Source organism: Pristiophorus japonicus, chromosome 9, assembly GCF_044704955.1.
Source record: "Pristiophorus japonicus isolate sPriJap1 chromosome 9, sPriJap1.hap1, whole genome shotgun sequence".
Taxonomy (NCBI): domain Eukaryota; kingdom Metazoa; phylum Chordata; class Chondrichthyes; family Pristiophoridae; genus Pristiophorus; species Pristiophorus japonicus.
The window spans coordinates 206,677,493-206,695,934 of NC_091985.1; the positions used below are offsets into that span (position 1 = coordinate 206,677,493).

At 43.1% G+C, this 18,442-nt stretch overlaps 1 protein-coding gene across 1 annotated transcript in view; it reads left to right on the forward strand.

Moving 5' to 3' along the window:
- LOC139274085 (zinc finger protein 585A-like) overlaps positions 1-18,442 on the forward strand; it is a 121,844-nt gene that overhangs the window by 83,763 nt on the left and 19,639 nt on the right. Inside the window, exon 6 of the mRNA XM_070891134.1 lies at positions 12,450-12,965. Coding sequence (XP_070747235.1) covers positions 12,450-12,965 — 516 coding nt within the window. The remainder of the gene's footprint in view (positions 1-12,449; positions 12,966-18,442) is intronic.

Genomic DNA, 18,442 nt, shown 5'->3' on the forward strand with positions numbered 1-18,442 from the left:
CCTGTCTCTTTCTTTTCAATTGAAGTAAATAGAAGATGAGGAGGGGTTGGAGAGTAGGGGTGAGGGGGTTGGAGAGTGGTGGTGAAAGAGGAGTTGGGGTGAGAGGGGGTTATAGAGTAGGAGTGGAAGAGGAGTTGGGATGAGGGGGGTTCAGGAGTAGGGGTGAAAGAGGAATTGGGGGTGATGGGGGTTGGAGAGTTGGGGTGAAGGTGAATGGAGAGGAGTTGTAATGGAGCAGCCAATTTGTGCACAGCAAGATCCCACAAACAGCCATGTAATGATGACAAGATAATCTGTTCTGAGTGATCTTAATTGATGGATACACATTTGCCAAGACACCAAGGGAGAACTCCACCTGTTCTTCCTCAGAATCATGGCTGTGGGATCTTTTACGTCCAACTTAGGGACTCGATGGGGCATCGGTTCAATGTCTGATCTGAAAGACGCCACCTCTGACACTGCAGCGCTCCCTCTGTACTGGCACCTGGAGTCTCGGCCTAGATTATGTGCTCGGGTCTCTGGATTGGGAATTGAACCCTCGATCCTCTGACTCAGGGCCGAGAGTGCTACCACTGAGCCAAGACTGACATGGTCTGTTCCCTGTTCCCATTACACTAGACCGTGCCTGTGTTATTACACTAACCCCACCCATTCATACTGCAGTGGGCCCTAACTCTGTTATTAGACATTCGGCAAAGCATTTGCTAAAACAAAAAAACAACAAGAAATTACATTAATATAGCACCTTTAAATCAGTGAAATATCTCACTATCGGCGCTTAACAAGATCGATATCAATAAAAAGACATTGTTGAGACAGAGCCACAGAGAAAGATATCAGGACAGATTCCCAAAAGGCTGATCGAAGAGGTAGTTTTTAAGAAGAACCTTGAAAGAGGAGGTTGAGGTTTAGGGGGAATTCCAAAACTTAGAGCCTCGGCAGCTGAAGGCACGGCCGCCAATGGTGGAGCAATTAAAATCGGGGATGACCAAGAGGACAGATTTGGAAGAGCACAGGGAACTCGGAGGGTTGTGGGGCTGGAGGAGATAGAAATATAGAAAATAGGTGCAGGAGTAGGCCATTTGGCCCTTCGAGCCTGCACCACCATTCAATATGATCATGGTTGATCATGCACTTCAGTACCCCATTCCTGCTTTCTCTCCATACCCCTTAATCCCTTTAGCCGCGAGGGCCATATCTAACTCCCTTTTGAATATATCTAACGAACTGGCCTCAACAACTTTCTGTGGTAGAGAATTCCACATGCTCACAACTCTCTGAGTGAAGAAGTTTCTCCTCATCTCGGTCCTAAATGGCTTACCCCTTATCCTTAGACTGTGATCCCTGGTTCTGAACTTCCCCACGGGAACATTCTGCCTGCATCTAACCTGTCCAATCCTGTCAGAAATTTATATGTTTCCATGAGATCCCCTCTCATTCTTCTAAATTCCATTGAATATAAGCCTAGTCGATCCAGTCTTTCTTCATATGTCAGTCCTGTCATCCTGGGAATCAGTCTGGTGAACCTTCGCTGCACTCCCTCAATAGCAAGAATGTCCTTCCTCAGATTAGGAGTCCAAAACTGTACACAATATTCAAGGTGTGGCCTCACCAAGGCCCTGTACAACTGTAGTAAGACCTCCCTGCTCCTATACTCAAATCCTCTCGCTATGAAGGCCAACATACTATTTGCCTTCTTCACCGCCTGCTGTACTTGTATGCCAACTTTCAATGACTGATGTACCATGACACCCAGGTCTCGTTGCACTTTCCCTTTTACGAATCTGTTACCATTCAGATAATCTGCCTTCCTGTTTTTACCACCAAGGTGGATAACCTCATATTTATCTACATTATAGCGCATCTGCCATGTATTTGCCTACTCACCTAACCTGTCCAAGTCATTCTGCAGACTCTTAGCATCCTCCTCACAGCTCACACTGCTACCCAACTTAGTGTCATCTGCAAACTTGGAGATATTACATTCAATTCCTTCATCTAAATCATTAACGTATATTGTAAATAGCTGGGGTTCCAGCACTGAACCTTGCGGTACCCCACTAGTCACTGCCTGCCATTCTGAAAAGGACCCGTTTATTCCTACTTTTTGCTTCCTGTCTGCCATCCAGTTCTCTATCCACTTCAATACATTACCCCCAATACCATGTGTTTTAATTTTGCACACCAATCTCCTGTGTGGGACCTTGTCAAAAGCCTTTTGAAAGTCTAAATACACCACATCCACTGGGTTGCATTGTCTATTCTGCTAGATACATCCTCAAAAAATTCTATGAGATTTCCCTTTCATAAATCCATGCTGATTTGGACCGATCCTGCTTTCCAAATGCTCTGCTATTACATCTTTAATAATTGATTCCAACATTTTCCCCACCATCGATGTCAGGCTGACTAGTCTATAATTACCTGTTTTCTCTCTCCCTCCTTTTTTAAAAAGTGGGGTTACATTAGCTACCCTCCAGTCCATAGGAACTGATCCAGAGTCTATAGAATGTTGGAAAATGACCACCAATGCATCCACTAGTGATAGGGCCACTTCCTTAAGTACTCTGGTATGCAGACTGTCAGGCTCTGAGGATTTATCGCCCTTCAATCCCATCAATTTTCCTAACACAATTTGCTGACTAATAAGGATTTCCTTTAGTTCCTCCTCCTCGCTAGACCCTTGGTCCCCTAGTATTTCCGGAAGGTTATTTGTGTCTTCCTTAGTGACGACAGAACCAAAGCATTTGTTCAATGGTTTGCCATTTCTTTGTTCCCCATTATAAATTCACCTGATTCTGACTGTAAGGGACCCACAATTGTCTTCACTAATCTTACAATGATAGAGAGGCGAGGCCATGGAGAGTTTTGGACCCAAGGATTAGAATTTTAAAATCGAGGCATTGCTTAACTAGGAGCTAATGTAGGTCAGTGAGCACAGGGGTGATGGGTGAATGAGATTATAGCAATAGGGCCCTGACTTGCACACACTATTAGATGAGACCCAATCTTGGCTTGAGTGCACTAGATACTGGCTGTGTGATCAACACACTAGATCCAGCATTGTGTTCAGTATAACACTAGAGTCTGCCTCTGTTATTATTGGATCCAGCACTATCTTTTTTACTCTCACAGTGGGCCATGCATTTGCTGTTATTACTCTGGAGCCTGTCTCCACTCTTATTGTATGAGACCCTGTCTCTGGAATTGTACCACTGGACCCGGCCTCTGCTTTGATTGGAAAATAACCTGCCCCTGTTATTCCAGTTCTAGTGCACACCTCTATTATTATAACTGTCTCTATTGTATTCTATAGAGTATGTTTCTGGTATTGTTAAAGTGTTAAAGGCTTCTGTTCATGTGACACTATCACCTCTTTCAGTTTTATTACAAAAAAACTTATTCAATTATTAAAGACTTATTTCTAGTGTAAAACGAGGCCTTGTCTCAGTTATCAATGCACCAGACCCTGTTTCAGTTTATATTACACTAGACCCTGTCTCTGTTTATATTACACTGGACCCTGTCTCTGTTTATATTACACTGGACCCTGTCTCTGTTTATATTACACTGCACCCTGTCTCTGTTTATATTACACTAGGTCCTGTCTCTGTTTTTATTACACTAGATCCTGTCTCTGTTTATATTACACTGGACACTGTCTCTGTTTATATTACACTGGACCCTGTCTCTGTTTATATTACACTGGACCGTATCTCTGTGTATATTACACTAGATCTTGTCTCAGTTTATATTACACGAGACCCTGTCTCTGTTTATATTACACTAGACCCTGTCTCTGTTTATATTACATTAGACCCTGTCTCTGTTTATATTACACTAGACCCTGTCTCTGTTTATATTACACTAGACCCTGTCTCTGTTTATATTACACTAGGCCCTGTCTCTCTTTATACTGCACTCGACCCTGTCTCTGTTTATATTACACTAGACCCTGTCTCTGTTTATATTACACTAGACCCTGCCTCTGTTTATATTACATTAGACCCTGTCTCTGTTTATATTACACTAGACCCTGTCTCTGTTTATACTGCACTAGACCCTGTCTCTGTTTATACTGCACTAGACCCTGTCTCTGTTTATATTACACTAGGCCCTGTCTCTGCTTGTACTGCACTAGACCCTGTCTCAGTTTATTGAACCTCGACCATGTCTTAGTTATTGCAGCACTAAACAACATCCACAAATATTGGAAATGGTTGGGGAGGAAACAGTGAAAGTAACAGTCAGGAAACAGAAGACAGGAGACAGAAATAGAGCAAATAGAGCAAATGAAGGACATAATCAATGAGAGAAAGACAGATTTATTAACCTCATGGCAGGTATAGATACAGCTTCACTTTTACCATCACTGGCACCAATCGTCACAGACCGGAGGTAAATCTCAGGAGCTTCTATGTGATGATGAGGTGATCACTGGACAATAAAGCTCAGAGACTGGTGGGTGGCTGCTCATTATCCTCGGTGTGATTTAATCCCCTTTCCCACTGAATACTGCGGACAGACATGGTCACCTTGGTAACAGAATGGTCAGTGTGACATCACTTTCTAAACAAGAGCACACAAGACAATGGGTTATCGATACATGTTGAAGATATTAAACATTCTGCAATTACTTTTTACATAAAAGTAAATAAAATACTGGAAAATTATTGCTGAAGATAATTTATCTCTGTGGAATTGACTCGCAAACATTAAGAATGATGTGTTTTGTTTACACACACACACACAAATTTAGAACACTGCAGTACTGACTGGCAAGGTCGCAAGTTCGATCCTTGATCTGGGCTGTTAGTTGATCTTAGCCAAGGCAGCAGTTCAGGGGCTATAATTGTCCTCAGTACCACTGGGCTAAATATGAGTAAAAATCAGCCACTGCAGCTGCTCTTCATACCAATCCAGGGACCTCAACTGGGAAGTGTGTGGATGTCATTTGAGGACAGGATTTGAGGCTGTGATGCCTACCACAGTCAAAATCTTGCTGGCACTCACTGAGTCTATGGATAGTGAGGCACTGGAGGTTAACTAATGTCTGTGGAATTGCATCCCCCCAACACACACATACACACCCTCACACACCCCTCCACACAACATTACACACTCCGCCCCCACATACACACACCCCCACACACAGCCTTCTATACACCCACACACACATACACACACCTCCCCACACACACGCACACACATCATTACACCCCCTCACACCTACACACAAACCCCGTCACACACCCCTCCACACATTACACACTCCCCCCATACACCAACATACACCCCCACACACAGCCTCCTACACACCTCCCCACACATACACACATCTCCCCACACACACACACATCATTAAACCCCCTCACACATACACACACACACCCTCACACATCCCTCCACACATTACACACTCCCCCCACACACCCACAAACAGCCTCCTACAGACCCACACACACATATGCACGCCTCCCCACACACACACGCACACATCATTACACCCCCTCACACACACCTCCACACAACATTACACACTATAAACAGAGACAGGGTCTAGTTTAATTAAACAGAAACATGGTCTAGAGTAATATAAACAGAGACATGGTCTAGAGTAATATAAACAGAGACATGGTCTAGTTTAATATAAACAGAGACCGGGTCTAGTGTAATATAAACAGAAACATGGTCTAGTGTAATATAAACAGAGGCAGAGTCTAGTTTAATATAAACTGAGACAGGATTTAGTGTAATATAAACAGAGACAGGGTCTAGTGTAATATAAACACAGACAGGGCCTAGTGTAATATAAACAGAGACAGGGTCTAGTTTAATATAAACTGAGACAGGTTCCAGTGTAATATAAACAGAGACAGGATGTAGTGTAATATGAACAGAGACAGGGTCCAGTATAATAAAAACAGAAACATGGTCTAATGTAATATAAACAGAGACTGGGTCAAGTGTAATATAAATAGAGACAGGGTCGAGTGTAATATAAACAGAAACATGGTCTGGTGTAATATAAATAAGGACAGGGTCTAGTTTAATATAAACTGAGACAGGTTCTAGTGTAATATAAACAGAGACAGAGTCATTGAAGGTTGGCATGCAAATACAGCAGGCGGTTAAGAAAGCAAATGGCATGTTGGCCTTCATAGCGAGGGGATTTGAGTACAGGGGCAGGGAGGTGTTACTACAGTTGTACAGGGCCTTGGTGAGGCCACACCTGGAGTATTGTGTACAGTTTTGGTCTCATAACTTGAGGAAGGACATTCTTGCTATTGAGGGAGTGCACCGAAGGTTCACCAGACTGATTCGCGGGATGGCGGGACTTACATATCAAGAAAGACTGGATCAACTGGGCTTGTATTCACTGGAGTTCAGAAGAATGAGAGGGGATCTCATAGAAACGTTTAAAATTCTGACGGGTTTAGACAGGTTAGATGCAGGAAGAATGTTCCCAATGTTGGGGAAGTCCAGAACCAGGGGTCATAGTCTAAGGATAAGGGGCAAGCCATTTAGGACCGAGATGAGGAGAAACTTCTTTATCCAGAGAGTGGTGAACCTGTGGAATTTTCTACCACAGAAAGTTGTTGAGGCCAATTCAATAAATATATTCAAAAAGGAGGTGGATGTAGTCCTTACTACAAGGGGGATCAAGGGGTATGGCGAGAAAGCAGGAATGGGGTACTGAAGTTGCATGTTCAACCATGAACTCATTGAATGGCGGTGCAGGCTCGAAGGGCCGAATGGCCTACTCCTGCATCTATTTTCTATGTTTCTATGTTTCTATGGTCTAGTGTAATATAAACAGAGACAGCGCATAGTGTAATATAAACAGAAACAGCGTCTAGTGTAATAGAAACAGAGACAGCGTCTAGTGTAATAGAAACAGAGATGGGGTCTAGTGTAATATAAACAGAGTCGGGATCTAGTGTAATATAAACAGAGTCGGGTCTAGTGTAATATAAACAGAGACAGGGTCTAGTGTAATATAAACAGAGACAGGGTCTAGTGTAATATAAACAGAGACAGGGTCTAGTTTAATAGAAACTGAGACAGGGTCTAGTGAAAATAAACAGAGACAGGGTCTAGTGTAATATAAACAGAGACAGGGTCTAGTGTAATATAAACAGAGACAGGGTTTAGTGTAACATAAACAGAAACATGGTCTAGTGTAATATAAATTGAGACGGGGTCGAGTGAAATATAAACAGAGTCGGGGTCTAGTGTAATATAAACAGAGTCGGGGTCTAGTGTATTATAAACAGAGACAGGGTCTAGTGTAATATAAAAAGAGACAGGGTTTAGTGTAATATAAACAGAGACAGGGCCTAGTGTAATATAAACAGAGACAGGGTCTAGTTTAATATAAACTGCGACAGGGTTTAGTGTAACATAAACAGAAACATGGTCTAGTGTAATATAAAGAGAGACAGGGTCTAGTGTAATATAAACAGAGACATGGTCTAGTTTAATATAAACAGAGACAGGGTTTAGTGTAATATAAACAGAGACAGGGTTTAGTGTAACATAAACAGAAACATGGTCTAGTGTAATATAAAGAGAGACAGGGTTTAGTGTAATATAAACAGGGACAGGGTCTAGTTTAATATAAACTAAGACAGGTTCTAGTGTAATATAAACAGAGACAGGGTTTAGTGTAATATTAAACAGAGACAGGGTTTAGTGTAACATAAACATGGTCTAGTGCAATATAAACAGAGACAGAGTCTAGTTTAATATAAACTAAGACAGGTTCTATTGTAATATAAAGAGAGACAGGGTCATTGAAGGTTGGCATGCAGGTACAGCAGGCGGTTAAGAAAGCAAATGGCATGTTGGTCTTCATAGCGAGGGGATTTGAGAACAGGGGCAGGGAGGTATTACTACAGTTGCACAGGGCCTTGGTGAGGCCACACCTGGAGCAATGTGTACAGTTTTGGTCTCATAACTTGAGGAAGGACATTCTTGCTATTGAGGGAGTGTAGCGAAGTTTCAGCAGACTGATTCCCGGAATGGCTGGACTGACATATCAAGTAAGACTGGATCAACTGGGCTTGTATTCACTGGAGTTCAGAAGAGTGAGAGGGGATCTCATAGAAACGTTTAAAATTCTGATGGGTTTAGACAGGTTAGATGCAGGAAGAATGTTCCCAATGTTGGGGAAGTCCAGAACCAGGGGTCACAGTCTAAGGATAAGGTGTAAGCCATTTAGGACCGAGATGTGGAAAAACGTCTTCACCCAGAGAGTGGTGAAACTGTGGAATTCTCTACCACAGAAAGTTGTTGAGGCCAATTCACTAAATATATTCAAAAAGAAGTTAGATGTAGTCCTTACTACTAGGGGAATCAAGGGGTATGGCGAGAAAGCAGGAATGGGGTACTGAAGTTGCATGTTCAGCCATGAACTCATTCAATGGCAGTGCAGGCTCGAAGGGCCGAATGGCCTACTCCTGCACCTATTTTCTATGTTTCCACATTTCTATGTTTCTATGGTCTAGTGTAATATAAACAGAGACAGGGCCTAGTGTAATATAAACAGAGACAGGGTCTAGTGCAATATAAACAGGGACAGGGTCTAATGTAATAGAAACAGAGACAGGGTCTAGTGTAATATAAACAGAGACAGGGTCTAGGGTAATATAAACGGAGACAGGGCCTAGTGTAATATAAACACAGACAGGGTCTAGTGTAATATAAAAAGAGACAGGGTTTAGTGTAATATAAACAGAGACAGGGTGTAGTTTAATATAAACTGAGACGGTTCTCGTGTAATATAAACAGAGACAGGGCCTAGTGTACTACAAACAGAGACAGGGTCTAGTGTAATATAAACACAGAGACAGGGTCTAGTGTAATATAAACACAGAGACAGAGTCTAGTGTAATATAAACACAGAGACAGAGTCTAGTGTAATATAAACAGAGACAGGGTCTAGTGTAATATAAACAGAGACAGGGTCTAGTGTAATATAAACAGAAACAGGGTCTAGTGTAATATAAACAGAGACAGGGTTTAGTGTAATATAAACAGAGACAGGGTTTACTGTAACATAAACAGAAACATGGTCTCGTGTAATATAAAGAGAGACAGGGTCTAGTGTAATATAAACAGAGACAGGGTCTAGTTTAATATAAACTGAGACAGGGTCATTGAAGGTTGGCATGCAGGTACAGCAGGCGGTTAAGAAAGCAAATGGCATGTTGGCCTTCATAGCGAGGGGATTTGAGAACAGGGTCAGGGAGGTATTACTACAGTTGTACAGGGCCTTGGTGAGGCCACACCTGGAGCATTGTGTACAGTTTTGGTCTCATAACTTGAGGAAGGACATTCTTGCTATTGAGGGAGTGCAGCAAAGGTTCACCAGACTGATTCCCGGAATGGCTGGACTGACATATCAAGTAAGACTGCATCAACTGGGCTTGTATTCACTTGAGTTCAGAAGAATGAGAGGTGATCTCATAGAAACTTTTAAAATTCAGACGGGTTTAGACATGTTAGATGCAGGAAGAATGTCCCCAATGTTGGGGAAGTCCAGAACCAGGGGTCACAGTCTAAGGATAAGGGGTAAGCCATTTAGGACCGAGATGAGGAAAAACTTCTTCACCCAGAGAGTGGTGAAACTGTGGAATTCTCTACCATAGAAAGTTGTTAAGGCCAATTCACTAAATACATTCAAAAAGAAGTTAGATGTCATCCTTACTACTAGGGAGATCAAGGGGTATGGCGAGAAAGCAGGAATGGGGTACTGAAGTTGCATGTTCAGCCATGAACTCATTCAATGGCGGTGCAGGCTAGAAGGGCCGAATGGCCTACTCCTGCACCTATTTTCTATGTTTCCATATTTCTATGTTTCGATGGTCTAGTGTAATATAAACAGAGACAGGGCCTAGTGTAATATAAATAGAGACAGGGTCTAGTGCAATATAAACAGAGACAGGGTCCAGTGTACTATAAACAGAGACAGGGTCTAGTGTAATGTAAACAGAGACAGGACCTAGTGTAATATAAACAGAGACAGGGTCTAGTGTAATATAAACACAGACAGGTTTTAGTGTAATATAAGCACAGACAGGGTCTAGTGTAATATAAAAATAGACAGGATTTAGTGTAATATAAACAGAGACAGGGTGTAGTTTAATATAAATTGAGACAGGTTCTCGTGTAATATAAACAGAGACAGGGCCTAGTGTAATATAAACAGAGACAGGGTCTAGTGTAATATAAACAGAGTCAGGGTCAAGTGTACTATGAACAGAGACAGGATCTAGTGTGATATAAACAGAGTCAGGGTCAAGTGTAATATAAACAGAGACAGGGTTGAGTGTAATATAAACAGAGACAGAGTCTAGTGTAATATAAACAGAGACAGGGTCTAGTGTAATATAAACACAGACAGGGTCTAGTGTAATATAAAAATAGACAGGGTTTAGTGTAATATAAACTGCGACAGGGTGTAGTTTAATATAAACTGAGACAGGTTCTTGTGTAATATAAACAGAGACAGGACCTAGTGTAATATAAACAGAGACAGGGTCTAGTGTAATATAAACAGAGTCAGGGTCAAGTGTAATATGAACAGAGACAGGGTCTAGTGTAATATAAACAGAGTCAGGGTCAAGTGTAATATAAACAGAGACAGGGTCTCGTGTAATATAAACACAGAGACAGGGTCTAATGTAATATAAACAGAGACAGGGTCTGGTTTAATATAAACAGAGACAGAATCTGGTGTAGTATAAACAGAGACAAGGTCTAGTGTAATATAAACAGATACAGGGTCTGGTGTAATATAAACAGAGACAGGGTCTGGTGTAATATAAACAGAGACAGGGTCTGGTGTAATATAAACAGAGACTGGACCTAGTGTAATATAAACAGAGACAGGGTCTAGTGTAATATGAACAGAGACAGGGTCTAGTGTAATATAAACAGAGACAGGGTCTAGTGTAATATAAACAGAGACAGGACCTAGTATAATATAAACACAGAGACACGGTCTAATGTAATATAAACAGAGACAGGGTCTAGTGTAATATAAACACAGAGACAAGGTCTGGTGTAATATAAACAGAGACTGGACCTAGTGTAATATAAACAGAGACAGGGTCTAGTGTAATATGAACAGAGACAGGGTCTAGTTTAATATAAACAAGGACATGATGTAGTTATAGAGTCACAGAATCTAAGAATGATACATTTCAGATTGTGTACATCGTGCCCACTGGTGCCTGTGTCGGCACTCATTTGAAAGACCTAACCAATTAGTCCCACTTCCCCTGCTCCTTCCCTATATCCCAATTAGTGCCAGTCCCCCTGCACTTTCCCAATATCTCTGCATTTTTTCCAATTCAAGTATTTCCCAATTCCCTGCTGAAACTTATTACTGAATCTGCTCCTGGCCCCCTTTCAGGCTGTGTATTCCAGATCATAACAGCTCATTGTGTATTTATTTCCTCATTTCGCCTCTGATTCTTGTGCTAGTTAAATCTGTGTCCTCTGGTTACAAACCCTACAGTCTCTGGAAACAATTTAAGAACATAAAAGCATAAGAACTGGAAGCAGGAGTATGCCATGCAGCACTTCGAGCCTGCTCCGTCACTCAATAACATCATGACCTCAACCTAATCCTCGACCTCAACTCCACTTTTCCACCTGTTCCCCATAATCCCGTGATTCCCCTGGAGTCTATAAATCTATCTATCTTAGCTTTGAATATACTCAATGACTCAACAGCCACAGTCCTTTCAGGTAGAGAATTCCAAAGATTCACAATCCTCTGAGTGAAGAAATTCCTCAACTCGGTCAGAAATGGCCTATCCCTTATCCTGAGACTATGCCCCCTAGTTCTAGACTCTCCGGCCTGGGGAAGTAACCTCTCAGTATCTACCCTGTCAATCCCCCTTATCAATGAGATCCCCTCTCATTCTTCTAAACTCGAGAGAGTATAATCTACTCAATCTCTGTGGTCTCACCAAAGCCCTGTACAATTGTAGTAAGACTTCCTTACTCTTGTACTCCAACCTCCTTGCAATAAAGGCCAATATGCCATTCACCTTCCTAATTGCTTGCTGTATCTGCATGCTAACTTTGAGCGTTTCCTGTACGAGGACACCCAAGCCTCTCTGAACATTTAACATTTTCTCACAATGTAAAATATTTGTTTTTCTGTCCTTCCTAATAAAGTGAATAACCTCACAGTTCCCCACATTATGCTCCATCTGTCTTATTGCCCACTCTCTTAACCTGTCCATATCCCTTTGCAGATGCTTTGTGTTCTCTTCACAGCTTACTGTCCCACCCATCCCTCGACACTGCTCCTGATACCTGGCACCTCTTGAACCACTGCATCAACATTGGGAACAAATGACTGGGTTGAGGCCCATCTTGGGTAAAAACATGAGGACCACTGTGTCTGTAGTGTGCATCATCTACAGTAGCAAGTCACCAAGGCTTCTTCAATCCCTATCACTGAGATATCAAGGACTAGGCACACTGTGTTTAAAAGAAAACTGATGCCGGTGGACACCAAGCGGGTGCGGGGCCTGGACGAATCCCAGTCGCCGCTGCTGTTTGAGAGGGCCGATGTGGGCACCAAGCTGGGGCCTGTACACCCCCGGGCGGACGGGCGAACCGCCGCCGAGCCGAGGCCCGTGTTTTCGCGGGCCGGCCTGGTGAGCCAGGCGGACGGCTGGGTGTACTCCGACTGCGGGCGGAGCAAGGTGCTGTGCACCATGTATGGACCCCGCGAGAACGACAGGAAGGAGGAGCGCCGCATGAACGGGGCAACCCTGGGTTTTGAGTTCAGATTCGCCCCGTTCTCTTGTAGGAAGAGAGCCGCCTGGATCCACGGCAACTGGGGAAAAGAGAACTCGTCGATCATGGAGCAGAGTCTGCCGCCTGCCATCTGCCTTTGTGGATATCTGAACGGAATATATGGAATTAAGGACAGTAAAGTAAACGGGATATATGAAAATGTATAAGCAATGGAAGATTGGCTGCGAGAATGTCAGATTGCAAATAGTGCAACATCAGCATAGCTAACAGTCTGTCTCAAGGTTTCAAGTCACTACTCCTGCCAATGACATCTAATTGTAACATAAAATAAATCTGCAGAATTGCAAGGTCTCAGTTAGTAGTCACACCATTAGATTGAAACATTTAGAGGCAATGCTTGAGCTTTCAAGAAGAACATCTCATATAGATTGACTAATGAGTGGCTGAGTTAGACTGTCAATCCATTTGTATTTTGTTATCTGATTTCAAAACTGTATAACTGTTGACGCTTTACGATGTAACTTCACCTATCCGCAGGGAGTGTGTACGCTCTATCCAGAGAGTATATCTTCTGTCTGATAGGTCTTACTGGCCGGTAATAAAGACTGCTTTGTTCAAAGCACAAGAGGTATTCGACTCAGTAATTTTACTGAACCAGATTGAGGTAAAAGAATCCGGGAATTTACATTTGGTGTCAGAAGTGGGATCTCAACGGATGACTGCCGAAAACTTGCGAATTAAGAGCCAGACTAGCCTTGGACGAGACGAGGGGAAAGTGGCCACTGGAGTGAGTATGATTTCAATACTGCTCCAGTTTCCCCCGGTTTCAAAAGTCTGAGGAAAGTTTAGCCACTCGCTGGTTCTCAGGTAGTGTCTGAACAAGATCCAGGACAATCTGGTGAATACCTTTCAAACTTAGAATAGGGATAGAGATAGGGAAATTGCGCGATGACGCAAACCAAGTGGCGACTTGGAAAGATAGTTAGAGCTAGATAGGGATGGATGATCAATCATGGATCCAAAAAATTAATAGGAAAGAAAAGAGACTCTTGTGAATGTCTGTTTAAATGAGAAATGCTTCTGTGATTTTTACTGTGTAAAAAAAGCTGGGGAGTTGTGGTTTGTTTTATCTCAAACAGAATGCAAGTTTGTTTTAACCCTTCGTAGTGTTGTCCTGTATGTGGGAAGTTTAAGAGTGTGAACCTTATTGAATTACGTATATTCGGATGATAAGTTACGGAGCCAGGAAATGCACAAAGGATAGGTTTGTTAAAAAAAAAGAAAAAATTACATGGTCCCGGTGGTTAAAAAAAAAAGAAAAACTTGTTGAAAGAAAACATTCAGAGAAGGCACAGCAAAACAACTGAGATGGATTCAAAAGGATTTAAAAAAAAATTATATTAAATAACACGACCTTGAGGCTGGAACAATTGAGATAACGAAAAGCAGTCCACAGCCTACGTGCCAGACTTCTCTCTAGTTATACAAAAAAAAGTAACGTACTAAATAGGTGCTAAAAAAAATGTCCTGAGATTTTAAATTATGAAAAAAATTCCACTGCAGTAAAAAAAATAAATCACTCCTGTCCAGTTGGCAGAAAAACTCCATTAAATTAGGGCTTTCATTGACTGATTGAATTTAAACTGCGCAGTAACGCGAAAGGATAGGGAAATTTGGAGACTGAAAGAAATTAATTGAGGCTCATAAGAAATCAAAATTAGAAAATTAGGCTCACAGGGAATAAAATGGGGATTTAAATAGAGGATAGGTGTTCAATTCAGGTACGACGTCGACCTTGTATATCACTTGGCCCGTCTAGGCTCTGATAGAATTTAAAAACCCGCAGCAACTCGGAAGGTAGGGCCGACGCGAACGCGCAGCGGCGCAGACGCGCAAACGACGCGAACGCGCAGCGACACTAATGCGTAGTGACGCAAACGCGCAGTGACGTAGACACGCAGTGACGCCGACGCGTAGTGACGCAGAGGCGCAGCAACGCGTATCGCGAAAGTCAGTGCTAATGTCAGTAAGTCTTAAGTGTTTAGAGTTTTAAGTATTGAAATCGCGCGGCGACGCGGGTAAGTGTTAGAAGTCTTTGTCTATTTTGTATTGAAATCGTGCGGCGACTGAACTGCGCGGCGACGCGGGTAAGTGTTAGAAGTCCTTGTTTATCTTTTAAAGTTTTAAGTATCTTAACTCGCGCGGCGACGTGAGCCACGGGTTGACGCGGATTGCGTGGTGACGTGAACTGCGAGGCAACGTGAACTGCGGGGCGACGTGGGAGTTTTAAGTATCGCGCGGCGACGCGAACCGCGCGGAGACGCGGGTAAGTGTTAGCATTAGTAAAGTTTGTTTATTTGGAGTTAGTTAAAGTCAGTGTTAGTTTCTGTAAAGTCTGTGTCTATTTTTAAGTTTGTTTAAATTGCACGACGACACGAACGCGTAATGACACGGTAATACGAGGGGCAGCGTGAAAATGGGTAATCAGTTGGATAAAACAACGGATGCGGATAGTCCGCTACAAAAGCTATGTGAGGATTTCCCTGAAAGAGCTGATGACTTTAGAAAATTATCAGGAGCCCTGAATAAATTATTAGGGGATGACCAGTGGCCTCTAGGTGGCACTAGAAGCGTAGCGGTAGCAAAAAAAGCACAGGGATTAATTTGGAGAAGGGGACGAGGAAAAGGGGATAAAAATTTAATTGCAACCTGGCGACATTATTGTCAGAAATTAAAAGATGCATCACTTCTGTCAAGTTGGCAAACAAATGCTATTAAATTAGGACTTTCATTGACAGAGGGAACACATGTTAAAACTGTAGACGTCATAAAGAAAGAATGTGCGCACAAAAAAAAAACTTGCTAAGAGATCCTCTGGGACCTCTGAGAAAGGTATTGATCAACTACGAGTTAAAATGGCTGGCATTGTGTTAACCGAGGCTGATGATGAAATTGATGAGTGGCCACTGACTCAGCGCCCAACGGCGCCTCCCGCACCCCCTGGCCTCTTGCTCCAGTCCTCTTCCCAACACCCTCCACCTAACACTCCGGTAAAAAGAGGAGTTAAAAATAACCCCATACCACCAAAGCAACAAACCCGAACTGACTCCTCATCCTCTGATAGCGATTCGGATCCCCAGTTTACAAGCAATATAGCCGAAAGGACCAGATCTCACACTCGAAAGGGCAGAACTATATCTCGACATCACAAACAGTCCCGTAAATCTTCTAGTCAATCTACCAGTCCAAGTTGTGAAAGACGTAGCAAACACCCCCGCCGATCGAGACGCAGAACTGTCAAGCAGTCAGACAGCTCTGAAACATCCTCCGGCCTAGAAATGATTTCCAAGATCCCAAAGTCCCGACACCAATTCCCTGTCAGACCAATGCCAAACCCTGATGCACAACAAGCTGCAGACCACCTCTCTATAGATGTCTGTGATCTTCAAACAACTATTTGATTGCTCACGCTATCCGGACAGATGGAAAGGGCAGTTAGATATTATTGGCAGGAAAAGAAAGGGGAGGGGGGAGGTGCGCCCCCAACCCGGGTCAAGACTGAATACGTGACTAGAAAGGAAGAGCCATCTCGGGAGGAAGGATCAATAGAACCGTAGTGTTGCATACAGGATTGGATGGATAAGCAAGGATACGGTTATACTAAACAACCAAACGGGCCGAGCCCTGCTAATAAACCTCCCTATTGTCCCCGGCATGGTATGGGAAGAGGCCGGGACTGGGTAAGAGAAATTGATTGTTTTAATTGTGGGCAGGAAGGACATTGGAATAAAAATTGCCCCTACTGTCAGCATGGAAAAGGAAGAGGAGGAAGAGGAGGGGGGCAAGGGGGGAGAGGAGGATCTTACACTAACTTCTCCCAGAAACAACCCCTTTGGTCAATTGTCCCCCGATTGACTACGCAGCTTGATTGTGCAGGGATCCTCCCCGGACGACGAACCCATTCTGAATGAGTGGCAACCCTTTTTGATAGATACGGGAGCCTTCATGTCTTCTGTACAATCAAAGCTTAAACTCCCTGCCTCTACTGAAACACAGGAACTTTCAGGATTCTTGGGACAAATCTCGACATTCCCAGTGTCAGAACTAGTTAAAGTGGGTTACCAAGAAGAATTGGTAGAACATCGATTTGTCATCACTACCAATCTGGACTGTAACTTGATGGCTAGAGACCTCCTTTGCAAATTCCAGTTGCATTTGGAGTGTGGAGATGATGGGATTATTGTAAAACAGGAAACCCTTAAGCGGCAGTATTATACCACTAGAACCCCTCAGTGGTGGTCTCTGGACCTGCCGTAGGCACCCTATCACGTGACCCTAGCATACGATCCCAGTGGAAAGAATCAGGACCTGCAGAACTTTTATCAGGATCATGAAGGGGAAGTGAAGGGAATTCTATTAAGGGCTAGAGTGACTGGACTGGAAAGAGAGGCAGATTTTGTGGAAGTGGATAAGAATCTGTGGAAACAGCCCCTAACAATGGCACCGCATATTGCTCGTGAAGTATTAGCCCCTCACCATGCTAAAGATTTGGGAGTTATGGTACGCAAGGCCATAGATGAGGCTGACCCTACCAGCCGGGATGTGCAAATTGTAAAACATGACCGAACAGTCCAATTTCATGGGGACCCCGAGAAGGTCTTAAGGACTCTACAGCATCATACTGGCTCGGACATACCTGACTATGTGGATCCTCATGTGTGGGCAGAGGACCCCTCCCAAGTGGGTTATACTCCCATTGATCCGATTGAGATCCCAGTGCAGGGCAATCACAGGCAATCCTAAACTGACCTTTCGGCACTGTACTGCAATTAATCCGGCCTGTTTTCTTACTGAGCCACCCCAAGATGAGGAAGAACCCAGTCATGATTGCTTATCTTTAATTTAAGAGGCCACATCAGTCAGGGAAGATTTAGTTGATGTACCAATGGAAGATCCAGACTGTATTCTTACTGAGCCAACCCAAGATGAGGAAGAACCCAGTCATGATTGTTTATGTATGTTGACGGAAGTACTTCTATTAATCCAGAAGATACACGAATCTCAGGATACGCCATAGTAAACCAGGAGAATCAGGTCTTGGAATCTGCCGCTTTTGAAACCGCCTATTCTGCTCAACAAGCTGAACTATTCGCCCTTACCCAAGCCTGTATCTTGGCCAAAGATCTCAAAGTCAATATCTATACCGACTCTAGGTATGCCTTTGGGGTGGCCCATGATTTCGGACAATTATGGAAAAATAGGGGATTCCTAACCTCACAGGGGAATGAGATATCTCATGAACAGCTAGTATCTGATTTGTTGCAAGTCCTCATGTTCCCCAAACACATTGCCATTGTCAAATGTACCGCCCATACTACCGGAAATTCTCTGGTTGATATAGGGAATCGTTGTCCTGACCAAGAGGCCAAACAGGCCTCTCGTGACCAACAGATGGTAGTGCCCAAAATTATGAGTCAGTCTAAAAATCCTGCGAAGGATAAGTTAGCCTCGGAAAAACCAATGCCAACCATCCAAGATGTTATAAAAGCACAGGAGGACGCTCCTGAAAAAGATAAACTGTTGTGGAAATATTATGCATGTACTTATGACAATGTTTCTAAACTCTGGACCACTCCCGCGGAACAGACTTGCATGT